The sequence below is a fragment of the Bubalus kerabau genome, chromosome 21 (assembly GCF_029407905.1).
Source record: "Bubalus kerabau isolate K-KA32 ecotype Philippines breed swamp buffalo chromosome 21, PCC_UOA_SB_1v2, whole genome shotgun sequence".
NCBI lineage: Eukaryota > Metazoa > Chordata > Mammalia > Artiodactyla > Bovidae > Bubalus > Bubalus kerabau.
Window position 1 is genome coordinate 23,620,312 of NC_073644.1, and position 27,244 is coordinate 23,647,555.

Genomic DNA, 27,244 nt, shown 5'->3' on the forward strand with positions numbered 1-27,244 from the left:
GAGATGCAAAGATCAAATAGCATTCCACTCCCAGGGCCTTTCAGAGAGCCACATGGCGTGTGCACAAAGTGAAATCTACTTCAACTGCCTTTTGTCAAGGAAGATGAGACAACCATTGTTCAGTGGTTTACTGAAAAATTATCAAAGTGGCACCATAAAATGGAATTCAATGAGAGCTGTGTAAAATTCCAGTCCTAAACAAAGTATCCATCTTCTTAAACACAGAAAAGGATGCATGGGGGTAGGGGCAAGTGGGAATCACAATCCCAGGAGATCCAATGTCAGCCTCGGGCTTGGCAGGGAAGCTGCCTTGGGAAAGCTGTAACATGATATTTGGGCTGGTCTTCACCCCCAGTTTTGATTTTACAAGAAGAATCTTAGAATCACTAGTGTCTACTGATGACAGGGAAAGAGATCTGCTTTCACGTCCAGGGCCATGGTAACAGTTCCAGTTTCTTTAGATTCTAGGGAGCACTTCAAATTACAGTTAAGACCAATAAATTCTGGAAGACACCTAGAGAGAGAACAGCACTTACCATGAGACTTATTCAGAACCTGTGGTGTCAGATCTAATTAACCACAAGTGTGGTATCCTCCCCTGGACCCACGGTGAGATCCACTATGTCCTGAACAACTTCTAATCTCAACCAAGTGATGTGGTGTTTTGCTGCTGAGCCCCTCACCAGATACCTTCTGACTCTTTTAATCAAATGTAGAACAGTCTCTAAAACCCAGGTGAGGAATCCAGCACCAACTGCTTGCACACCCTACCCCATCCTACCAAGAAAGCAGAGAAGAGCAAACTCAGGTGGCATCTGGGACAACTTCCACCTATCTTTGAGGTCACTGACTGATCTAAACGTTCTTTTTAAAATTTAGTGGAAGTTTCCAAACACATGCAAAGTATGGAGAAGAGTACAAAGACTTTTGTGTCATCACCTATGATAGTTCAACAATTATCAACCCTGGCCAATCTTGTCTCATTTACTCCCTGCCCCTGACCCCAGAGCCAGGTTTTTTTTGAGATAAGTCCCAAATCATATAATTGTATCCATTAGTATATCAGTATATATCCCTAGAAGATAAGGATTTTTAAAAACCATAACCACCATACCATTGTCCACCATATCACTAAGAAATTAAAATAATTTCTTAGTATCATTGAACATCCAACAATCTGAACATTCTTAATGAAGGTCAAAAGCTATTAACAGATCTTTGAGATTATGCTCTTATACTACTACTAACCTCCATGACAGGCAACCATACATAGCAGATGTAACCATTTTCCAAATTGCTCTCCCACGCTTTCTTGTAATGCACACCTATACATCCTGATTCAGCTTTTAGGTGAAATGGATGCCAGTGCTACTGCCATTTCAAGAAGGAACTATGTTGATAATTCTCCTATCAGGTTGAACGGGTTGTGGCAGATGATTACAGCATTGGGCTCCCAGGGAATCATGCCTCTCTGTTTACTTATCTTTGTGTAGTCCCCTCCTACACTGAGTCTACAATTTTCCACATGACTTGTTTTGGCCAGTGTGACATCAGAAGACATAGACCCTTGAAAAGTGTTTGTACTTGAGACTTTCCCTTCTGAAATGCTGCTACCATGTGCAGAAGTATGTGCTAGCCTGCTGAAGACACATAGCCAGCCAACAGCCACCACTAAAGGCCGAACCAGGTGAATAAGGCCATCTTAGAGCATTGAGTCCCAGTTAAGTCATCAGATAACTGCAGCTCTATGAGAATCTCTCAGCTGAACCAGGCCAAAATTTCTTACCCCCAGAATGATGAGCAAAACCTGCTGTTTTAAGACCACTCTTTTTGGCACATTTGTTATGCAGCTAACTGATACACATTTTAAAAATCAACTATGACAAGGAAGGATTTGAAGAGACTGGACCTATTAATTATTCCTAACAGTAACAATCACTCCTCACCCCCATAGTCTTCAGCTCTCAGATGCCTTTCCCATTACTAGGACCACATTTTCAGCATCAAAAGTGAGAACGCAATCCAAAAAAAAAAAAAAGATTTTTGATTTTGATTTGTGAAATTATGTATTTGAAAAAATCATTTGGAACTATAACAATTCAAATGAATTTAATTAAACATGGATTAAATTACCTTTCTAAAATGGTAAAATTTCTAAAATTAACTGCATTTGGGCCTATCCCCAGAAAGTCCAGGACATATGGTCACCAGACATCCTCCACTGTGTAGAAGAATTCTAGAAGCCCAACAAAGTTCTCTGCAATGGCTTGAAACATTTATAATCTTTCGTGAGGAAAATATCAGTACTGCTTATAGGCTCCTTACTGCCCCCACCTATAATGAACTTAGTTGTCCAATGGCACCAAACACTTTTAAAAGTGCATTAATTTTTAGATAGGTTTAAAAATCCTAACTCTATCTGGTACCCCAAGCATTCAGTTGTCACCTTGAGTGATTACCCAAGGCATCTTCCCTTAAAGGTGGATGATTTCTGATTAAATCATGCCCTTCCTTCAGCCCAGAATCTATCGGTGATATTTAAGAGAACTTCATTCAAGTACTTAACTTCTACTCTGGGCAAGGGCACTGCTGAGCACAGAGGTTAAAGAAGAAAGTCACAGATGACAAAGGCAAATGGATAGGCAAGTGCGTCCTGAGGACTGTTCAGTGTGAGGTGTGCACACAGGCAAGCGTTCCCTCCTGGGTTATAAACAAAGTGCAGGCAACAAGCCCAGGGACTCCTACACCTTGCCAAAGGGTCTTGCAGACAAGGGGACATCTGAGGTGACTCCTACAGGGGAAGGAGGAGTCCGCCAACCCGAGAACAGGAAGGAAGAACACTCCAGGCAAAGCAAGGAGAACGGAAGAAGGGAAGCTCCGCGGTGACCTGCCTTTCACGCTCAGGAAACAAGAGGAGTTGAGTGTGGCTGCAACTTCAGCAACATCTTAGGAATTGCTGGAGACAAGGCCACAGCAGCTCGAAGGCCGCAGATGGTATTGCCTCTTGAACTAACTCAAGGCATTCCAGCTTCACCCCACGGGCTGTGAAAAAGTTTTTAAGATTTTTTGTTCATTCATTCCTTCACTCTTGTTTATTTTCCGAAATGGAGGAATGGTGTAGTTAGCCCTGACATTGAGGAGGACCCCTTGTTTTCAGTTGCAGGGAATTAGGAAGAGGACAGAGAAGGCAATGGCACCCCACTCCAGTACTCTTGCCTGGAAAATCCCATGGATGGAGGAGCCTGGTAGGCTGCAGTCCATGGGGTCACTAAGAGTCGGTCACGACTGAACGACTTCACTTTTACTTTTCACTTTCATGCACTGGAGAAGGAAATGGCAACCCACTCTAGTGTTCTTGCCTGGAGAATCCCAGGGAGCCTGGTGGGCTGCCGTCTACGGGGTCGCACAGAGTCGGAAACGACTGCAGCGACTTAGCAGCAGCAGCAGCAGCAGGAAGAGGGAATAAGCTGAGAAGCCCCTGGGGATGCGGTCCTGCAGGTGCCATCCTCCCCAGGCCCTGGCCCTCATCACGCCTCCTTTCACACCAGGCAGAGCTCCTCCATGGCTCCCCACTCTGTCACTGTCCTGTGTTGGGCCACGACCTCAGGCCGGTGGTGGTGGCCCATCCACCCAGTGTCTCACCTCCAGCTCACCCCGTCTCTTTTCTTCACAGACATGCCAGCAGCCTCGGGCTATCAGCTGACTCATGCACTCGGTCACGGTCCATTCCTCCATTTCGGAAAATGAACAAGAGCGAAGGAATGAATGAACAAAAATCCTTAAAAACTTTTTCACAGCCCGTGGGGTGAAGCTGGAATGCCTTGAGTTAGTTCAAGAGGCAACACCATCTGTGGCCTTTGAGCTGCTGTGGCCTTGTCTCCAGCAATTCTACACCCCATGAGACTGTGCATCCCCTCAGGGCACTGGCCTTGTCTGTCTAGTTTGCTGCTGAGTCTCGTGGCCTAGAATAGTGCCGGGCACAGAATCGGTGCTTAGTGAAGCTCTGTTCAATGAATGGACTCACAGGTGAACAAATGAATGAGAAGGCTATTGCAACAATCCAGGCAAGAGACAAAGAGAGCCTGAGCTAGGGGAATGGAGAAGAAATTTCAGTCTTCAGCCATTAGACCTCCAAGTATGAGGATGGGGGGAGAGAGAAGGAGGTCCAGGACAGCGCCAGGTTTGTAACCTGGGAGACTGTTCTTTGCAGAGGTAGAGAAATGAACAGACTATGCAGGAGTTTTGTTTTGTCATGGGGTTGGGGGGTGGGGAATAAAGGGGTTTGTGAGGGCTGGGTCATGTCATTTGCAGCTTCTAGGTGGCTCTGTCTGACATAATGTGAGCTCCTCTGACACCTTCCATGACCCTCTATGCCATCACATATAGCTGCTGGGAAATCAGCCACCTGCTGATTACAGATTGTCTGAGATTACAGAATGTCAGTTTCTTGGGACAGGGACAGATCTTCTATCTCTGAATGTTCAGAGTGCATGACATACCTTCAGTGAATAAATGAACATAATGCATAAAGACAAGCAGGCAGAGGGGCAGGCAGCCTTGAACCTTGCAGACAGCTCAGGTCAAGGTATCAGCTGCAGTCAAAGCTGCTGAACTCACTGGGTGAGTCGCAGCTCAGGCTGCCTAGACTGAGAGAGGAGGTCTGATGAAGAAACCCCAACACTGAGAAGGAAGAGACAGAGAAGAAAGAGCCAGGAGGGACGCTGAGGAGGAACAGTCAGAGACGCACCCTGGAGACGCCCACAGACACAGTCACCAGCAGTGCATGGCACAGCATCAATGTACAAGACTGGCCTCAGGCCCGCCAGCACCGCTCTTTTATGATGTGAGCATAACAGTGATGTCCAAGTTGATAGGGACGGCATACAAAAAAGGAAGAGAGGAAAAGCTGGGGGAAGGATGAGGATGGAGGCCAGCTCTACTTATGACTATTTGTCTAAAACTCTAAGCAAATTAGTATCAAACAGAATTCCAAAAGCACATTAAAAAAAACACACATCATGACCAAGTGGGTTATATTCCAGGAATGAGAAGATGGTTAAAAGATAAAAAGAAATGAATCAGATAAACAACTCAAAAATCTAAAAAAAGGACAACCAAGTAAACTGAAAGAAAATTTAAGAAGGAAATCATAAAGATAAAAATGTTTTGAGTTATAAAACAGAAGAGCACTGAAAATCATATATAAGTCAAAATTAACAACAACAAAATAGACAAACCACTAGTTAACCTAGAGGAAAAAGGGGGAGAAATTACAACCACAAAAATTAACAAAGGAAAATAACTTCTCAAGGAAAGGAAATTAGAAACATTCATAAGAGACTATTTACATAGCTCTTTAGTAATCACTTTAAAAATCCAGATGAAATGGATATTTTCTAGGAAAATATGATTTAGAAAAGCCAATCCCAATAAAGATAGGAAGTTTACATAGACCAATATCCATAGAATAAAGCATAGTTACCAAAGATCTCCTGCCTCCAACACACACACACACACACAGTCACACAAACACACACACACACACACTCCTCTTCTGCCCCTCCATCATCATCATTACAAGCCCACACAATTTCCCAAGGGAGCTCTATCAGATAACCAAAGACCAGAGACAAGGGCAGAAAGAAAAAAGAAAAGCTTCTAAATATTTTTACAAAGCAAGAACAGAACTGATATCCAAACATAATAAGTATTGCACATGCAGACACACACACAAAGGAAAAAGGACAAGAACGCTCATGGTAGCATTGTCATGGCAACAAAACTGTAGCTAGCCAACATCTAAGTGAAGAGCAGATAGATAAATTGGGATATATTCATCAGCAGTGAAAATGAGCAAACTAGAACTCCTCATAGCAACATGGGTAGGCCTCAAAATCAAGCAAAAGAGAAGCTGCAGGAGGACACACGTGGTACGGTCCCATTTATAAAAAGACAAAATTAAGCCATGTGTTGTTTAGGGATACAGACAGGGAGGAAGGAGTTAAAGCAGCTGGCCTAGAATCCCTCCACCCCTTCCGCAGGAGTGATGCTTCTAGGGAAAGAAAGAAGGCAATGACTCCATCTGATCTTTCGTAAATATGCTAATAACTAGACTATAGAATAAACAGCCTGATGACATTTCCTAAAATGAGAGTTCTTATATCTGGAATGCCTTTAGCAGGCCAGGATTGGCTAAGGATCCCCTATACTACTAAGTATACTAAGTAAACACATAATTTATGGATTGATAAGCCATGACACTCTGGGCTGTGTAGTAGAGATGCTTCATAACTGAATATTATTCGCAGGGCAAGGTGACTTGGAAACCACACTTGGAAACCCTGTCTATTATTCTGGGTCAGAAAGCCCACATCTGATGCATGAAAAAAAGACCTAGGAGTCACAAGGGATGGCCCAGATCTCTCCCTGCATCCCCGCACCTGTGTATTCCGGAAATTAGTAGCCTAGACAGATTAGTATAGCTCTGCTATAGACAGCAAGATCTCAGATGGTCAATTCTTACTTGATAATCTGATCATTTGTGTTAGCTCAAAGAATAGCTATTTTCAGACAAAACTATTTAAAAAAAAAAAAAAAGCAGAAGAATGGTGCTGGGAGTTAGTTGAATGACACCAGGAAGGGCCACTGAGGACACTTCTGAGTTACTGGTAATATACTTGTTCTTAAACACAAGTATATTAGGACTCTCCAGAGAAACAAAATAAATCAGTTATATATGGAGATTTACTATAAGGAATGGGCCGACACGATTATGGCAGCCGAGAAGTCCCAAGAGCTATGGCCCAAAAGCCTGGAAACCAAGGAAGCCAATGTCAGTTCCAGCTGGAGGTCACAGGTAAGAGGCAACCTACATCCCAGATCATTTCCATCCAGCAGAGAGTGAACTCTCTCTTGCTCAGCCTTTTGTTCTATTCAGGCCTTCAACGGGTTGGATGAGGCCTGCCAACAGGGAGGAGGGCAATCTTCTTTACTCAGTCTACCAGTGTGAGTGTTAACCTCATCTGGAAGGTTAAGGATACACACTGCACCAACACACAGTGATGTCTGATCAAATATCTGGGCACTCTGTGGCCCAGTCCAGCTGATACATAAAGTTAACTATCGCAATGGGTGTTCGCTTTGTTGTTCTTTGAGTGACACATATAATCTACAGTTGTGAATGATACGCACTTAATGCTAAACTATTAAGCAGATGCCATTTGACTAAAGAAAGATGGTGCACACAGAACACCTTGTGAAACTTTCAGCATGAATGGAAAGAGGAGGACGGGGAGGTAGCTTGAGAGTCAGGTAGGCTGGAAAGTAAGTGTGCCCCAAAGCCAAAAGCAGTCTCCTGGGGGAGGGAGCCAGCATGCTTTGCAAAATTCTCTCCCCGTTGGTTCACTGGTGGGAAATTCACCCGTATGATGCTGCCTTCTGGTATATGGTGGCTATGTCTGGATTGAAACTCAAGCAACTGTCATATAAAACCCTAAGAAGTCTCAGCCACAGTGTACTGTAGATGTAAATTATGCTGTGAGTGGTATTATTTAGCAGGACTTGATTTTCTCCCTTCAACAAACAGAATGTGTCCTCAAGCCAGTTGAATCTTCAGACGTGAAAATGACTCAGCTATTCACCAGAGTTGACTCAAAGACACAAGCAGCCTCTTTGAAAAACTTAAGAAGGAACCTGACGCTTTAACTTTGCTAGCCCCAGCTGCCGGACACACAATCATTCTTTTTGACCGCACAGAATCTCAAGCTAGAATCATATAAGCCCCTGGTTGAGTAGAGATTGGGGCTCCGAACAGGAGTTAAGGGGGTGAGGAAGGGAGGTGTCTGTACTGGGGAAAGTCCGTCTTCTACAGTCCTGTGAGCCAATTGTCTATTCCCTTCCTTCTCCATCTTTAGTATTCTTATTGCACTCCTACGTTATCCTGTCTTCCATACCCCTCCATCACTCACTGAAAACAAAACATGAAAGTGTGAGCAGATAACTGGGTAACTAAGTGAGGCTCACATTAGAGGAGAAGGTGCCCTAAGCAGGAGCACAGGGAGCTGGCTGGCTGGCTGTGGGAAGCTTTGTGCTCTGACCGCAGACTCTCTGGCTCAGTTTCCTCTGATTTCTCCTAAGATTGTACAAAGATAATTCTGCTCTGTTCCTCAGCTTGACACTTATGAGAGTAACTTTTAGGAAGTAGTGAGTTACATGTTAGTCTCTCTACTTCTACCCAGCGAAGGCTACAGTGGAGCCATTTAGCTGGGAAATCTCTCTCCTAGGATGCCAGCTGTGCACACAGATTTATGAACAAAGCTGCTCATTGTAACAGCATTTATAATTGCAAAATCTTGGAAGTCATCAAATCTGAACAAAGAGAAACTGATTATATGTATTATGGTACTTGCATACAGACAGGATATTATGTTTCTAATAACACTAAATTCTTGAAGATGATTCAATGACAAAATGGTTCAAACATATTTACTAATAAAAATTCAGTACACGACACTGTATACAGACTATTGTCTCCACAGTTGTTCTTGCTTAGCCACTAAGTTGTGTCTGACTCTTTGGTGACCCCATGGACTGCAGCCTGCCATGCTCCTCTGTCCATGGAATTCTCCAGGCAAGAATACTGGTTGCCATTTCCTTTTCCAAGGGATCTTCCTGACCCAGGGATTGAATCCACATCTCCGGCATTGCAGGTGGATTCTTTACCACTGAGCCATGAGGGAAGCTGAGCTGATAGGCTAGAAAAACAGACTAGTATGTTAACCACAGTTAGTAAATAAAATTATGGGTGATTTCTTTATCTTACATTTTTTGGTATTTTCCAAATATTCTTCAAAGAGTACATACTTGTAGCAAAAGAAAAAAAAAAAAAAAAACAAATACCACAGAGACTTCTCTGGTAGTCCAGTGGTTGAGAATTCACCTGCCAATGGATATGAATTCAATTCCTACTCCAGAAAGATTCCACATACCACAGGGCAACTAAGCCCGCGCACCACAACAACTGAGCCCATGTTCTAGAGCCTGTGAGTCACAAATACTGATGTCCAGATGCCCTAAAGCCCATGTTCCACAACAAGAGAAGCTTTCTGTCACCATGAGAAGCCCAAGCACCACGAGAGTAGCCCTTGCTTGCTGCAACTAGAGAGGAAGGGCCTGCATGCATTAACAAAGACCCAGAGATCTGCTAGAGAAGGGATGGACTACCCACTCCAGTATTCGTGGTCTTTGCTGGTGGCTCAGCTGATAAAGAATCTGCCTACAATGCGGGAAACCTGGATTTGATCCCTGGGTTGGGAAGATCCCCTGGAGAAGGGAAAGGCTACCCACTCCAGTATTCTGGCCTGGAGAATTCCATGGACTGTTTAGTCCATGGGGTCACAAAGAGTCGGACACAATTTTCACTTTTTAACTTTTCAGAGCTGCCAAAAATAAGTAAAAGAATTTTTAAAAATTAAAAAAATATATATCATAATGAGGCAAGAGGCAAGGCAGAAGGAAGCAAAAAGTTTAGTATCTCTTATAGCACTTTTTCCCCACATTTTCATTCTGCACTGGACCCTACGAAGTATGTAGAGCCTGCCAGAAGTTCTACCAGCAGGATATGAAACATGCTTTCTGTGCCTCTCTTTCATTCTCTCTCCCCACCAAGAATGAATGTTCTTTAAAAGAAAATAGCAATCAATCAATAAGCAAGCAAGCTAGCACATTTCCCCTAGATCAGGGATTCTCACACTGGAGTGTTCTCAGAATTACCTGGAGGGTCGTACAACACCCAGCCTGATCTGAGCCCAGCCTCAGTTTCTGCTTCAGCAGCTCTCGGGTGGGCCTGAGAACTTGCATTTTGGCAGCTCCAAGGTGTTGCTAATGCTGCCACACTGCATGCAGAACCACTGGTCTAGAGGATGTTTATCTCAGCCTTTGACGTGTCTGAGCTGTACAAGGCCCTTAAAAGGCATATCCTCTTACCTCATAGATGTTCAACTGCTCCACTAAGTCCAGGTCAGTCCCTTTCTTGGTCAAGTGCCTCTGGGACACGGCTGCAATGCCCAGCTCCTCCAGGCAGTCCACCACGTCGTAGAAGGTGTCCTGGTCTGGCAAACCGGACAAGGTCTGGATGAAAAAAGAACAGAACACAGTGTCTTAGGGGACTGTCACAAGGCTCTCGGGACATCTTTTGCATGGTAGCCAGTGGCCATGAGTATAAGAATGGAGCAAAGCAAGACAGATGACAAGTTCATTGGAGAAAAAAGCTTCTTTAGTGTGGTAAGCAGACTGAACCCCAAGATCCCACCCCCTGGGGTAGAGGTGCTATACGATCCCCCACCTTGAGTGTAGGCAGGACACTCTAATGACATGACATTATAGGGCAAAGGCCAAAGGGCATTAAGATCCCAAATCAGTTAAGTCTGAAAAAGGGGAGAGTAGCCAGGTGGGCCTCACCTAATCAGGTGAGCCATTAAAAGGGGGTTAGGCCTTTTCTGAGCATAGAGACCAGCAGAGACATTATCCTGCTGGCCCAGAAGAAGTTGCAAGCTGCCACGAGTCCCACAGCTGCAAGGAAGTGAGCTCTGCCAACAACCACAAAGGCTTGGAAGGGAAATCCAAGCTCCAGACGAGACGCCAGCCCTGGTTGACACCTTGACTGCAGCCTTGTGAGACTCAGCAGAGCGCCCAGTGGGGCGGGGGGCACTGGGCCCTGCCCCCATGGAAACTGCAAGATGGTAAGTCTGTGATATTCTAAGCTGCTAACTTTGTGATAATTTGTTACATGGCAATTGAAAACTAACATACTCAGAAACTCCTGTTAAGGTTGATCTACCAACAGCTAGAGTTAGAACAATTTAATGATTCCCTTTTCTTTCGGTTCTGTAGGCCTTCCCCTTGGTCTAAGATATTTATGGCAATATGAGAAATTTCAAAGTGGCAACCAAGAGACAAAAAGATAACCCAAGAAAGAAAAAGTCAACTTCTCTTTGGATTCTGCTTCTCTTTGTTTTTTAAAATGTATTTATTTTTATTGGAGGATAATTACTTTACAATATTGTGATGGTTTTTGCCATACATCAATATGAATCAGCCATAGGTATACACGTGTTCCCTCCATCCTGAATCCCCTCCCACCTTCCTTCTTATCCCATCCCTCCTAAAAGAAGGATGATATTCAGATCAGGCCTCTGCTTAGAGCTGGAAGGACACTTGGGGTGATTTACTCAAAGCCCCTTATCTTATAAATGAGGGGGATGAGGGTGGGGAGGTAGCAGGAAGTTACCAAATAATAACTAATAAAATCCTGTGCTCAGACCTGCTATTCCAGTCTTCGTGCCTTCTAAACAAATTGCTCTGGACTTGAATTTCAGACACAGAGCTTTACTCCCTGTTTATTTCACTATTACTGCATTTCAAAATTATTCTAAACATGTTGACTTGGCTTGAAAGGAAAAAGACCAATATTTTCTGACGGATCCTCTCATGGTACCAACTTCTTTTAACACTTCTATTTTGGGGCTATGAATATTGGAAAGAAATATCTCTGCCCCTAACCCAAATAATGGCTATTTCTCTTCCACGCTGAACAAAGAGGATACAACTCACAGGCATTGAAACCAAAAACTAAAGAAAAATAGCTGTGATGCAACAGCTTAATCCATCAGGAGCCCCAGCAAGGACACCGAACGGAAGGCTGTGAACCAGTCAGCAGCTGTGATAAACAAACAGGTGCTCACACTGAAGTGACCAAGTGTGCAAGCGTATGTGGGTGTCTGCAGGTGCCAGGCAAGGCGGTCACCGCTGGGTTAGCAGACAGCAGTCCACTGGCCTAACCTAAAAAGCACACACCCACCCAAAGAACCTTCTCATCAGAACAAGTCCATCTTTTGTTTTACTGAAAACTCTAGAACTTGTTAAAAGATGAAGAGAGGGAGGGACCTCCCTGGTGGTCCAGTGGTTACCAATCCACCTTCCAATGCAGGGATGCGGGTTTGATCCCTGGCTGGGAAGGATGATCCCACATGCTGCAGTGCAGATAAGCCACGTGCCACAGAAGAGAAGCCTGCACACTGAAAAGAAGACAGAGCACTGAGCTGTGCAAAAATGAGCAAGCGAGCAAGTGTTAATTACTCAGTCATGTCCGACTCTTTGTGACTCCATGGACTGAATCCCACCAGGCTCCTCTGTAAATGGAATTCTCCAGGTAAGAATACTGGAGTGGGTTGCCATTCCCTTCTCCAGGGGAATCTTCCCGACTCAGGGATCAAACCCAGGTCTTCTGCATAGCAGGCAGTTTCTTTACTGTTTGAGCCACCAGGGAAGCCCCAAATAAGCCAAATAAATAGTAAATAAATAAAAGATGAGGAAGAGGGAAATGGTGACATAAAGGCCAGGGCAGGGCTAATGACCAGAGGTGTCCTAACTGCTGACCTGCCCATCATAGGTAAGCTGACATTCAGTATTAGATCCAAAACTTTCTACACAGTAGTGTGGGGTAGGGGTGAGGTAGGATGGGCACAGAGAGAGGCCTCTGGTGTCTCCTCAGCATTAGTTCCCCTCCCTTCTTCTTCCCTTTTCTTCCCTGCAGAGAGTCAATCGAGATTCTTTCAATCCAGGGGGTTAAATTCCTAGAACTAATCCCCATTGCCTTTGCAAGCCCAACCCTGATGGCATGGTAGGGGGATTACTATAAAAAAATTAAACCATTAGGCCTATAGAACCAGACTCAGGGAGGCCGTGCTCAGTAAGAGGCGCAGAACTGAGGGTATTGAGAAGTTCCTGCATGTTCATGGTGAAAATGCGGGCCTCAGCCATATCCAGATGCCACCCCCTCTCACGTGTGGCCGTAGGGGAGCTGGCCTCCCACCACAGTCAAAGATGGCTTGTCTCTCTGTCCGCACAGGGAGGGGGCTGTGCAGCCCCAAAGCACACACTCACCTATTTTCAGCAGATTCTCTAACATGTTCAGCAAACTCTGCCACGCTCTCACCCCTCCTAGGCCCTGTCTTCCCATGTCTACCCTGACACTCATGGCCAATGTGCCTACTTCTGGCAAAGGTGGAAGCCACTCCAGAAAACTCTGTGAGCAAATGTCTCTTGACACCTCCACTCCCAGACGATACTAGGGACCCCCTTCCTGGTTTCTCTCAGACCTTGTCTTGCCAGGATTTGTGACAAGTAAATCTTTACAGTCCCTCTCAAGGGAGAAATCTCTGTCTGAGCAAACATTCTGTTTTCCTTTCCCTGGGTTTTCACTTATTCCATCAAATCCTTCTTGAGGGATAAAACCAGGGTAGTGAAAGCCTATACACAAGTGTTCATTGCAGCAGGAGCATTTGTGAAAATTAAAAGCTGTGGACACCCAAATCTCTTCAGTGGATGAAGAGCTAACAAATGGTGGTGTATTTACACAATGGAACACTACACAGCAGTGAAAAGGAGCAAACTATTAATACACCTAGTGACATAGATGAATCTCTAAGGCACTGTGCTGAGTGAGAGAAGTCAGTCTCAAAGAGTTACATCCTGTATGGGTCCCACTTTTGAAATAACAGAACTACAGTGATGGAGAATAAATCTGTGGTTGTCAGGGACATGAATAGGGGATCAGGATGTCACTACAAAAGGATAACATGAGTGTGAGATTTTGGGGAGACATGGAGCTGTTCTATATGCTAATTGTGAAGGTCATCCATGACTACATATGTTTTAGAACTTCTGCAGCTAAATTCCAAAAGAAAAGAGTTAATTTTACTGTATGATAATTTAAAAAGCCTTACAGTCGAATCTAAATACAAACCCTCAGTGTGAATCCCATCAGGTTACTCACCCACCCCGGGCTCCACTAGAATAACTTCCCTCCCCAGGGCTCCCTGGTGCCGCCTTCCCTGAATGCTCCAAGCCAGCCCCACAGTGCCACCTCTTGTTATTCATGTCCCCACCTTCCTCATCTGATTCTACAAGGTGATCAATATCTGAGCTCCCAAAGTGAGGGAGGCCCACTGAGAGGACTGCGGCTGGATTGGGACAGGACTCCACACGACTGCAGCTTGCAGGGTGAGATATGGTTCGTTCCTGATGCTCGCTCAGATCTACTGATGACATGGAGGAGAGGGGAAGAGCTCAGCAGGGATCAGTCTGGATCCTGGAAACCCCTCACTAATGTGTCTGTTTAACCAAGAGAGTAGGCTTCAGTCTCAGAGCCCTGAGCAGGCTAGGATTTCGTACCCTTGTTTTGTCATAAAAGTGTTAATGTTTTGAATTCCATTTTATTAGGCCTCCTTCCATTTTGTTGAAAGAAAAGTCAGAAAAGCAATACAATTTCCCCGATTTCAGAGTCTGCATTTTTTCCAGACCCACATTAGCACGTCAACACATGATGATGTTTCGGGTCTCAGAGGACGTTACCGAAATGATCAATGTGACTAAAATTCAGCAAAAACAAACAAACCCCATATGGGTGCCTGATGATCTTTCTGAGGAAAGGATGGCACCTGGAATCGTGTCCTTGGAACCTTCCCTTGGGCCAGGACTAACAAATATGGGATGCAACCACCAGAAAAGAAAGAGTAAGCGAGGAATTCCTGGATGTTGGAGGCCATATGGTGCCAAGGAGAGTGACACGCACTGGGTCCTGGCCAGCGATTAGCAGCAGAAGCCCAAGTCACATGGCTGCCACCGGGGTCATTACAGAACCACGCAAGGCCTCCACCACTAAGTGAACATGCTGCCCAAGAGTGAAAATGCCTTTTTTTTTTTTTTTTCTGAATTCAGTGTTTTCCAATACAAGGTCAGTGACTGAAAATGACAGGAAATAGATGACCTTCATCTTCAAAAGCCAACAGAAAATTGCTTTCAAATTGTATGCTAAATCAACTCACAAAGAGATTTGCAAATAAAACCTTGAGTTCTTAGGATTATTGTCCAGAAAAGGGGTGTCTGTTTCCCACCAGGACTGTAGGAAATTTCCCATGACCTCATCAATAACTGGCATTCAATTAAAAAGCAATCACTGCCCATGTGACCCAGAGAAAATGACTTGCTGTTTAACTACATATTTCTTTCAAGCTTAGTAGGGTTAATGTCATTCATTTGTCGACTGGGGTCATACTACTGGGTTGGCCAAAAAGTTCGTTTGTGTTTTCCAGACCAGCTTAAGGAAAAATCTGAACCAACTTTTGTGCCAACCCAATATACTTAGGATAGTACCCTTTTCTGCCCAATTTTTGGAAATTAATTCCAAGTTTGCCACTTGCCTTTAGTTTTTATTGGTGGTTTTCAATTTGTAAATATGACTTTTTATAGTTTAATACAGTGAAATATTTAAGTCCCTTTCTTTGGAATATTTTTGACTGGTTATATTATTAAACGAACCTTCACTGACCAGAGACCAGTTGATTTTCACCTCTGTTTCTTCTTATTTTTCTACAGTTTGGTGTGTTACATTGAACTTTTCAATCTTTCCGAAATTTATTTTGCTATACAGTCAAAGCATGTTTTCGTTTATTTCCACTTAGCAAAACCTCTCTCGGTCATAAATGGCGCTGACCATCCCTGTGGATTTCAATTACAGGGTGCATTGCATGTACATTGAGGTCTGTTTCCAGCCCCTCTGCTTCAGCCATCTGCCAAGGAAAAAGTCAGGACCACATTGTTTTAATCCTTAAAGTTTACACAACATCTTAATATCTAGTAGAATTACTTCTCATAATTACGTTGCTTTCTACCAATTCATATTTCTCAGTTCATATTTCTCCAGATATATTTCAGGAAGAGAGTCTCAGTCCTTTCTAAAGAATTAACCATCACTGCAGTTGGTCCTTAGGCTTGTACCTGGCACCCTGGAGAGTACAAAGGCAGGGCCTTGGGGTGGCTGAAGTGCTGTCTGGGGTCCAGGGCGAAGATAACCATCTCACCCTCCCTCAGTTATTAATAAGGAAGGGCCAGGGCACTGAGGGAACCCCAGTCCTGAGAGTGGGCTGTCCCTGGTCAGCGTGGGACCCACTGTCAGAGCACCTCAGGATGGACACTGAAGACAGCTACTGCCCCACGAGCTGGTGACCAGGGAGGATGCGATGGGTAGAATGAGGGCACAAGGGTCAGGTCACCATCATAGGAGAGGATGGGATCCACCTTCAGGAACCCTCACCTGGCCCCCACGGCCAGAGTTCAACCAGCTGCAGAATAAGAGTGCTTGCTTTTCTGCCCGATCGAGAATCATCTCCTTAGAGTAAAACTTGTTCATCTATATTAAGGAAAAATGTAGGAAATTTAAGGAAAAAAATAAGGAAAAATAGGAAAAGTAGCCATAAAAGTCTTGCTATCCTCTTTCTGGTTTCACTAGAAAAACCAAAGTCTAGAAACTTGGCAGACAACTCGGGCCTTCACATGTACAAACACCAGCACACACGCACTCACGCCATGTGTGTGTGTAAAGGGTCTCCTCTAATGAAAAGGCATGCTGAAGCGTGTTCCAGCCACCAGCATGGGGGTGTACATGGCGTGGGCTTCTTCAGAGGGCAAATTTTAGGTTTTCACATGTACTAGTTCCCTTGGGCTGCCATAACAAAGTACCACAAACTGAGTGGCTTACAATGACTGAAATGAGGTTCAAAACTTGGGAAACTGTAGGCTGAAGACCAATTACATGGGCCACAGAGGCTGCCTGAACACTGTCTCTCCAGGTGGATCCCTCTGTGCTTCTGGGGCTAAGGTTGGCTGAGCCATGCTGTGGGACCTTGATGAAGGCAAGCACCTTCACAGGCTAGAAGGTGGGAACATCATCAAAGCCCCGTGCTTCAGTCCTGGCCGCTCCCGTCTCAGGGCTGTCGCGGGCTCAGCATGAAGATCTGGGAGTTGGAGGGAAAAGTCACTGCAGGTGAACTGGAGCAAGAAGCTTTCAGGACCAGCAGCCGGACAGAGCCGCCCCAGGGGACCTCTCTGGCCTGGTCTGCTGGTGGCCAGACTGTTCGCTGGCTGCACAGACAACCCAGTGTGAGTGTGGCAGGTGGCCTTTGGTGCCCACTAGAAACATGGCAGAGCTTTAAAAAGGAAAAAACTGGTTTTGGAAAGATAAAAAAGGGGTCGGGTGGGCCATGCTACCCCTGAAGGCCCTGGGGAGGGCCCTTCCTTGCTGCATCCGGGACTGGTTGCTGGCAATCCTCAGCATCCTTGGTGGTCCTCGGTTGCAGATGCATCACTCCAACCTGCAGCCCTGCCTTCAAAGGCCGCCTTCCTTGTGGACGAGTGTGTACGCTGTCTCCCCTCTGTGTGCTTCTTCTTTCCTCTTCTTATAGGACACCATTCCTACTGGATTAGGACCCACCCTAATGACCTCATCTGCAAAAATCCCATTTCCAAATAAGATCACATTCACTGGCTCCGGGGTCAGGACTTCAACGTCTTTTGTGGGAGACACAATTCAACCCACAACAAACATCAACCAACCTTGTTCACTAAAGTCATCGCGTAAACCAGCAATTCTGTGTCGACCCCATCCTTTTCCTCCAGGATTTCCATGATATTTGACCAGGGTGTGACTCCTATGAATAAAGCAAAAATCATGAGAAACAGCAATTCGGGACTCCTTATCCAACTCACATCACAGTTTATCCAGACTCATCACCCAATGACAGGAGCGCCTTTCACCAAATTTCGAAGCATGACTCTGTACATCCTTCCAATGAGGTGATGATATGCCGTTTTGATGATATGCCGTGTCATCCTTGTCTACTTGAAAATGTATATTCCTCATGTCGGATGCCTATCAGTTTGCTTGAAAATTTCCCTTTATACTAAATAGGCAATATTTTAAAAAATCCAATTATATGTAGCTTTTTTAGACCATGCATTTTACTCTCTGAGTATGGAAATGTTCTGGAAGTACTCTCTGTGTGTGTCCATCTCCTGTAAGGAAAGAGGATTCAGGAGAGCTTTACAGTCACTCAAGCAAAGGACTCAAAACAGTAACAGTGAAAGGTCTGTCTAGCAAACATTTCCAGAACAGAAGTATATTATCTCCATTGTATCAAGTCACAAATACTATTTAGCATCAACCAGGTACAAGGAATTGGGCCTCTAGAAGGTGGCCCTCAGAAGGTCTACAGTCAAAAGGAACAGTCAGGCACAAACACAGAACACATGCCAGCACAGGGTAAAAGCAATTAGAAGGCAAAGCGCTTAGCCACGCCTGCCACTCAACAATGGTGGTCTGTCTTTTGAAGCGAGATGGTCAAGGAGGGTTTGGTATAAGAAGTGACTCCTCGGTGAGACTGGTGGGGGGGGCGCTCATGGAGGTTGTCCCATGGCTCCAGGGAGGGCAGGAAAACTCTCCATGTTCAGGATCACTGAGCGAAGGCCACAAAGGGGACACACACCCTGATATGATTTCCTACTCTGGGGATAAACATCTGCAGCAAAATGCTGCCTTGCCCTTGGCATGGTGGTGTGGAACATGCAGCTCCTTCCTGGTTTCTCTATAAAGATGTCAAAGGGATATTGTCTATTTTTGCTGATAAAAGTAAATTCTGAAATAACCTAAAACCAGTGGGTTTCAAATGCTGATTCTTGGGTGGGTTATGTCAGAGCTGATTTCCTGGTCTTGTGAACCAAAGCTCCCCCAGGGAAGTGATGGCTTCTGTCTTGTCTCTCTGCCCTTGGCAGAGTGCCCAGCACATAGTAGGTGCTCAATAAAATGTCTGCTGACTCGTGAATGGGGACCTCTGAGAGGGTACAGGGTGGCTTTAAACTGGGGTAGTTTTTAAAGAGCCACAGGGTTCACTGCACACAGTAAGGAGACAAGACAAGAGAATTTAAAAAGGATGAGGCACCTACTGTAAAACATGAAAGACACAAGTAGAATTTCAGGTCTGTTGGTGAACCCAGCAAGGGAACAAAAAATGCCTTTTCCTTTGGACTGAAAGTGAAGTCGCTCAGTCGTGTTCGACTCCTAGCAACCCCGTGGATTGCAGTCCACCAGGCTCCTCCGCCATGGGATTCCCCAGGCAAGAATACTGGAGTGGGTTGCCATTGCCTTCTCCAGGGGATCTTCCTGACTCAGGGATCGAACCCAGGTCTCCTGCATTGCAGGCAGATGCTTTAACCTCTGAGCCATCAGGGAAGCCCATCCTTTGGGCTAGTTGCTCAGTTAGTCCAAACTAGGAGTCTATGACTGCTTCTATAACCCTTTGTTACTCCTAACACAAAAGCATGATCCTTTGTGTGCTAACTGCTGAATTATCTTCTTGCTGACATTTATCATCAAACTATCTTGAAGTCCACACCTCTTCTTCATAGCCAGGCGAAGTAACCATTTCTGTCCTCAAGATAATCAGTGTGGTCAGTAGGTCTCACTGTCCAGGTGTAGGTCAAGCTTTCTAAATGCCTCTGCTTGTGCTTATAAAAGGGCAACTTCCGTCACTCATACTCACACCCAACCTCAGTACAAAACATGAGTTCTACATGGGTAAAGAAAAGCCTGTACAAGAGAGACAGCACTGATGCAGAGAATTCCCAGTGGGACTCAGGGGCCCTGAAATGCTTCTTGGTTGCTTATTTAGGAGCCAAAGATGTCAAACAGGGCCTGTGGAAGGAGAGGAAGGAAGCAAATGGCAAGCATCCCAAAGATGGAGGTGAATAGTCTATTCCCTCTCTCTTTCTCTCTCTTATGCAGACACACATATCTATGCACCTCTTGATCCATTATAATGAAAGCACTCAAACAGGGGCTTCATTTAATTAAAAAACTTATTCGGGGCTCCTCTGGTGGCTCAGTGGTAAAGAATCTGCCTGCCAATGCAGGAGACACGGATTTGACTTGATCCCTGGTCTGGAAAGATCCCACATGCCACGGAGCAACTAAGCCCGTGCACAACTACTGAGCCTGTGCTCTAACGCCCAGGAACCGCGACTACTGAGCCTGCGCTCTAACGCCCAGGAACCGCGACTACTGAGCCTGCGCTCTAACGCCCAGGAACCGCGACTACTGAGCCTGCGCTCTAACGCCCAGGAACCGCGACTACTGAGCCTGCGCTCTAACGCCCAGGAACCGCGACTACTGAGCCTGCGCTCTAACGCCCAGGAACCGCGACTACTGAGCCTGCGCTCTAACGCCCAGGAACCGCGACTACTGAGCCTGCGTGCCGCAACTACGGAAGCCCTCACACCCTAGAGCCCGTGCTCCCCAACAAGAAAAGCCTCCTCAGTGAGAGGCCTGGACACCGCAACCAGAGAGGAGCCCCACGCCCCGCCACTACAGCAAAGCCCACACAGCAACGAAGACCCAGCACAGCCAAACTAAATAAAGTTTAAAGAAGATATACACAAAAAGTGTTCTTCATTTATAATATCTGATTCCCTTTTTATCATTTAAGGATTTTGAGTCTGGAAATTTGCATGTAATCAGACACTACTGGGATACATGTTCACTATCCTTTGACTGTTTGGGGACAAGAAAATAAATTTTTAGAAGAATGAAGGGGAAGGTGAGGACACCTTCTGCTGCTGCTAAGTCACTTCATGCCGGGAGCCGGCATATTGCATATTGAGTGCATATTGCATATTGAGTGCAGCACTTTCCACAGCATCATCTTTCAGGATCTGGAATAGCTCAACTGGAATTCTATCACTGCCGGGTGCAGGAGCTCCGCCCATGACAAAGGTCATGAGGAAGGAGGCTCGGCATACGCAAAGGTGGGATCAAGCCTCAGGAGTCCCCCTGGAAATTCTCGAGCATCTACCCCCCAAACCAGAGTCTGCCTACTTTCTGCTTTGTGCTTTCACCTACACCTCTGACTTTACGGGGGCAGTCCCCCACTACCTCTCTCTGAAAAAAGAGTTAGCTTACAGCTCCAGTTAATAATTCCTGGGTGTGACAGTGTTTCAACCTACAAACTCCTTTGGAAATCCTCTAGCCTACCTGAATAGGTTTTTCCGGCCACATGAGATTGTTCAGAGCCTCCCAACTGTGAGAGGCAGGAGATGTTCTAAACTGTCTAAACACAGATTCTTTTGAGTAGTTAAAAGATTGATTAGAAATTGTATTGGTGAAGGGTTTTTCACTTATTGGGCCAATGTTTGCTGCTAAGTCTCCATACTCCTTACCTACTGTGTCCTTGGCAGTGTATTGATTGATACAATGGGTGTACAGAAATGTAAGTAGTAGCCTCAATGTTTGTAACGTTGGACCCTTGAGTTAATTCTTTTCTTGACTGAGCCCACCTCACCTTTGCCCTATAGGAATGCAGCTTTGTCCAATGCTTTTTTGGAGGCTGGTGCCTGACTTTGGAATAATCACCTTTAGAGAAAGATAAGTTTCTTAAAATTTTAACAGGCCTCCTGGCCAGAAGATGATGTAATTCACCTGAACTTTTGCATATGATAAGTTTGAAAGCCTGGCTTCGATTAGGACCAGGAACTGCTGTCCTTGCATGACTCCACCCCTTCCCCCATTATCCTCTATGCACAACTTTAGGTATAAAAACTACTTTGGAAAATAAAGTGCGGGCCTTGTTCACTGAAACTTGGTCTCCCCATGTCGCTCTCTCTCTCAAATTCTGGCTGAGTCTCCATCTGGAGCGCGGAACCCGCCATGCTTGCTAATTATGCCTGGGCTTCTAAGATCCGACCAGGGAGGCCTCAGTGTCTCCTCTCCTTCGGGAGAACGGAAGGACGCCTGCGGCCTACGTAAGTGGTGCAAACTTCTTGTCTTGAAGTTTTATTGGTCTCCCGCATAAACCAAGCTACTCAGCCTCTTTTCTCCACTGAATTTTCCTCCTGAGCTATCCTCATTCTATTACTCTTTATATCTCTGATAAATATTTATAAATAAATAGGTCGCCGACGCCGTCCCCGCTTCGAATACCCTGGATCAGCCGGGGCTGGACCCCGGCAGCTTCAGTCGTGTCCAACTCTGTGCAACCCCATAGACGGCAGCCCACCAGGCTCCCCCGTCCCTGGGATTCTCCAGGCAAGAACACTGGAGTGGGTTGCCATTTCCTTCCCCAATGCATGAAAGTGAAAAGTGAAAGTGAAGTCGCTCAGTCGTGTCTGACTCTTTGCGACCCCATGGACTGCAGCCGACCAGGCTCCTCCATCCATGGGATTTTCCAGGCAAGAGTACTGGAGTAGAGTGCCATTGCCTTCTCTTCTGCTGCTGCTTCTGCTAAGTCACTTCAGTTGTGTCCAACTCTGTGCGACCCCATAGACTGCAGCCCACCAGGCTCCCCCGTCCCTGGGATTCTCCAGGCAAGAACACTGGAGTGGGTTGCCATTTCCTTCTCCAATGTATGCAAGTGAAAAGTGAAAGTGAAGTTGCTCGGTCATGTCTGACTCTTAGCGACCCCACGGACTGCAGCCTACCAGGCTCCTCCACCCATGGGATTCTCCAGGCAAGAGTACTGGAGTGGGGGTGCCATTGCCTTCTCCAGCCTTCTCTTCTAGTTCAACACAAATACCTTTTCAGGGCTCCAGCTGGCCTGCATCAAGCACCAGTAGTTGTACCTGTCCCAGGAGCCCGCCTGTCAGAACTAAATGGTCCAGTTCACTGCCACCCCCATCCACACCTTCACTGCTCCATATGGGGTTTCATGTGTGTATGTGTGGGTAGCAACTAACACTTTCCCTGGGGCTTCCCTGGGGCTTCCCTGGTGGCTCAGACGGTAAAGAATCTGCCTGCAATGCAGGAGACCCAGGTTAAATCCCTGACTCACAAAGATCCCCTGGAGAAGGCAATGGCCACCCACTCCAGTATTCTTGCCTGGAGAATCCCATGGATAGAGGTCACAGTCCATGGGGTCACAGAGTTGGACATGATTGAGTGAATAACATGTGTGGGTAGGGGGTGGCCCTATGTTAAAATCACAAACCACACGACCTTCCCCCTTCACAAACAGAGAACAAAATTGAGCCCCAAAGTAGTGGAATGAACAGAGGCTCGGGGGGAGGCATGTAAATGGGTGAGATGACATCCACCCTAGCGGCTCACTGTGAGGCGTCCCGGAGATATGGTGCTTTGTCGCCTCTCCCAAGTGCTGATGCAGAACATCGGGAGATGGTCACTTCCTTCATCATCATTGTCCGTCTCTCTCCAACTCCACCTCCAGCACTGGAGTGAGTATAGGATCAATGACAGCCTGGTTTCTCTCTGATGTTCAAAGGCACATGATTGGCACTTAAATAATTGTTAAACAAATGGATTTCATATGAAGAACGCTTAGAACGGCGTCTGTTGTGTGGCAGGCACTTGGACAGCAGCAGCTGTCACTGCAGTGGAGGTGGTGGGCAGGGGACACCCACGCTGCCCCCCAGGCCTGCCCCGCAGGCTTCCTGGCCAGGCCCCCTCCTCCCAGCAAACCACATCACCCCTCTCTCAACCCAGAATGAATAAGCACAGGATAAACTGCTCAATACTCTTGTCCTCTTACTCTCTTCCAAGTCTCTGTATTAAACTCCAAAGAAAATAAAATATTTTGCATGAGTCCTCGTATGCGAGTTGGTCTAACACTCAAACACAAGGTCCCAGTGGCATGTTCCATGTCTTTCACTGTGAGCGATGAACACTTAACGAGTACACTTCTGCTCCAAATAACCATGGAAACAGAGCTTGAGTTCTGTGCACTCTAACCTCCGCCATGCTTTGTGCGGTCTTCACAAAGCAATGGACCCTTGAGCACAAGTCAGAGCCAAGATGGCTTGAAAGGATGTCTGGATTCCCCACCCACCTCCCCAACCCTGTTAATCATGTGTGAGACACATGTTTAAAAATTATGTCATATCTCATCACCTCACATTCAAATGAAAAATGGCACCTCTTCAAAAGCAGTGTTGAACCAAATTAGCAGGACTCAAGATTTATGACTGAAATTTCAAAATAAGGTACCCCATCTGGCCACTTACCCCTACCCTCTGTCTGGGAGAGAAACCCAAACAGTCAGAGGGAGGGGGCACCCTGCCCAGGGGAGCAGGGGGTTCTTGACCAGTTTCCTGCTAATCACCAGAGTGAAGAAGTCTTTCATGATGGCAGAATGACAAAGCAAAGCCTCCTCATGGGCTTCCATGACTACTAACTGCCATTCTCTCTTGCTGCCTGGCCCTGTCCACTAGGAAGGGAAAGTGACTTGAAGACCCATGCAAAGGAGAAGACGTGCCAGCAGTCTACACAGACAGGTATGACACTGAGCCATGCCTTAGAGACTAACTCAAATCCATGGTTTCATTCTAGCACCTGAGCCAAAGTGCCAACTGCCACGATCAAATGGGGCCCTTTTAATTTTCATTAATTCATACACATTTGTTAGTCCCTATGATACACCTAAATCCCTCAGCGTTTATTGCTGCTCCCTAACTGGCCCACTGTTGGCAGAACAGCAATTTGTCCATCCATGCTCACCAATGAACCTTTCCCGTTAACCCATGTGTGGGATGTGTTGTTTATACAGCAATCAGAGGAATTTGTTCTTGGACAACTTCATTTGCTAGTAATTTCTGAGAACTTGTGGCTCACTTGTTGATTTTCCTTGCAGATTCTTTAAACCTACCATTTTTCATCATCCAAAAGAATTCCTTTCTACTAAAAAGGTCTGTACATTAACATGCCCATTCTCACCCTAACCTCCAAAAGAATGAGTCCAAAACCACCTTGAGGAGTCACATTTATGGCGGATTTATAAACTTGTGTAGAAATGGACGTACTCAGCTGGCCCTCGGTCACCTCTGGCATGTCTACCTACTCGCTCGTCCAGCTGAGAGGGACTGCAGAGCAGCTTCTCAACCTGCCAGGTGGAAACACACCCGCAAGTCCTGCCTTCCCCTGCAGAACAGCTGGACGTATTTGTGTGTCCAACTCCAGCACAGAGTTCAGGGACAGTTTTATTAGCAGTAATATAGGATGGTGTTATATGTACGTGTTATAATGTCATGGCCAAGACCACACACGTCATAGAGAAATATGGGACTGAACCACACATGATAAGCCATGGTTGAGTTTTTACATCAGTGCTGATCCTTTTTGTTCTCAGCTGCTAGGGCTCAGTAGCAACCGGATGACAATACTTGCCAATAGCTTAAAAAATTTCATTGGAAAAACCATGAGATTGAGAAAACAATCCATTCTCTGTTATGACTTTTTATTTTTATAAATTGGGAAAGAGCAGCCATGGCTTTGTCTTGGGGGAGAGAGTACAGCTGAGTGTACAGCTGGGCCTGCAGGTGGAGACCTGGGGGTTGGGTATGCTCGGGATCACTCCTCTATCCCAAATGGTCTCTCCATGAGATATGCAGTCTGAGGAAGGAAGCTATGAGCTCCCAAACCAGTGAAGTCAAGGGAGAACCTCAAGGTCATAAGAAGGTTGTTTCCTTTAACACGGCCTGCATGACAAGGGCCCAAGGGTTACCTGAAATTTAGGATAGGAAAATGAAGAGTCTGCTAATTATCCTAAAGTAACTCGAAGAGTTGGAGAATAGAGTATGAATCTTCCAAGGATGAATGAAAGGATCAGCTTCACTCTCTTCCCAAACATCCACCTTTGACCCTAAGCCATGGACTGGCCTTGGGAAAGCCCACCCTGGCTTCTGAGTCATTGGGAGCCTTCATTAGGATTCTCAAGGGGTCCCCCTGATGTCCCCTTTAGGCCACGAGGGTCTTCATGCTCATGCTTCAGATGGCAACAAGCCTTGGCAGAAAAAACCTGCCCCAATCTGGCATCAACCTTCCAGACTCACAGCCCCTGATCACACACTAGGACTGTCTCTGTGGTACACGCAAACACAGGCCTGGAGTTGCCTCCCACCTACAGTCCACCATGCTGGGGACTGACGTCTGCCTGTGTGTTTGTGGGAAAAGTGCAGAATCCCAGTTCATGGTCCTGGATGGCTTTCATTAACTTATATTCAAACTTTCAAAGCAACTAGGAAGCTGCTTTCCTTCATCTTTGCATTCAGTCCTGAATGTGGGTCTCTGATCAACACTGAGTCAGAGACAACAAGTGGTTTGAATCAAAGAAGGCTATTTAGGCCTCTCATTTCTTTTCATCAGTTGTCCCTGAGCTGACTTGTACATAAACATGTGTGTCCATACATACATACACACACACAACCATACACCAACATGTTAAGAACAATTCTATCTGGTAAGACTACAGGTAAATTTTTATGGTCTTCTTTACACTGTTTTTTTTCCAAATTTTCTAGAGTATTTCCATTGTAAAAAGAAAATAATTAATGTTAACAAGTTTTTGTTCTTGTTAGAGTCTTTGTGGGGATGACAATATTCATAAAAATGTCCTACTGAGGAACAAAACCTAAGTATTTTTTAGTCACTCAGTCATCTCCAACTCTTTGCAACCGCATAGACTGTAGCCCACCAGGCTCCTCTGTCCATGGGATTCTCCAGGCAAGAACACCGGAGTGGGTTGCCAAGCCCTTCTTCAGGGGATCTTTCCAACCCAGGGATCGAACCCTGGTCTCCTTCATTGTAGGCAGATTCTTTACTGTCTAAGCTACCAGGGAAGCTGTTTTAAAGAATAAAACAAAACAAAAACCCGTTTCAGAATCAGACTTCACAACATTAAAGGGGACGCAGCATGTCATGCTGTAAACCAAATCCAAAGCTCATTTGTCTTCAGGTGTGCAGGCCGGCACTAGGCCTTCCTGCTGTGGGTCAGCCAGGTGCTGGGACACCCAGAGGGGACAGGCACCCCACTGTCCAGCAGGACACACACTCCTGGGAGAATGGGCACAGCAGAGATGAGGGGCACACAGGGCTTTGAAAGAATACGCTCATCTGACCCAAGGCAGGGCGGGCCTGGCGCAGGCTGGGTGGGAGGTGGGGGTGGCGGGTAAACAGGGACGGGACGTGAAGGGTCGGCCCTAACCGGGCACTGGGGAGCCACCGGCAGGTTTCAGACGGAAAACGACGTGACCACATTTGTGCTTTAGAAGAAGCCTCCAATAGCAGAGAGGCGGGTAGCATTTCAGAGAGGTAAAGGATGCCCAGTGAGAGATGGTGAAGAGGATGCAAGGGAGGGAAGATGTTTAAGGAACATTGTGGGGTGAAAGCCAATAAAGCAGGTGGGAGAGAGGGGAAGAGACGAAGGAGCCAAAGTGACTCCAACAGGATGGGAAAAGAGAACAAGCTGGTTCTGTGCATTCAGTTGTGGTGGCTGAAGATGGGGCATAAAGATAAGCTGGAGTCTGACCTGTCCTGGGTCAGCTAGGGGTGCTTTTCTTTCCCTGTTCTCTCCTT

General features: G+C 45.9%; 1 protein-coding gene across 7 annotated transcripts in view; it reads right to left on the reverse strand.

The window, feature by feature from the left end:
• Positions 1 to 27,244, reverse strand: part of FHOD3 (formin homology 2 domain containing 3) — a 524,125-nt gene that overhangs the window by 163,683 nt on the left and 333,198 nt on the right. For all 7 annotated transcript variants that reach the window (XM_055559620.1, XM_055559619.1, XM_055559618.1 and 4 more), the window contains exons 8-9: positions 17,452 to 17,546; positions 9,985 to 10,128 (exon numbers count right to left, since the gene is read on the reverse strand). In XM_055559620.1, coding sequence (XP_055415595.1) covers positions 9,985 to 10,128; positions 17,452 to 17,546 — 239 coding nt within the window. The remainder of the gene's footprint in view (positions 1 to 9,984; positions 10,129 to 17,451; positions 17,547 to 27,244) is intronic.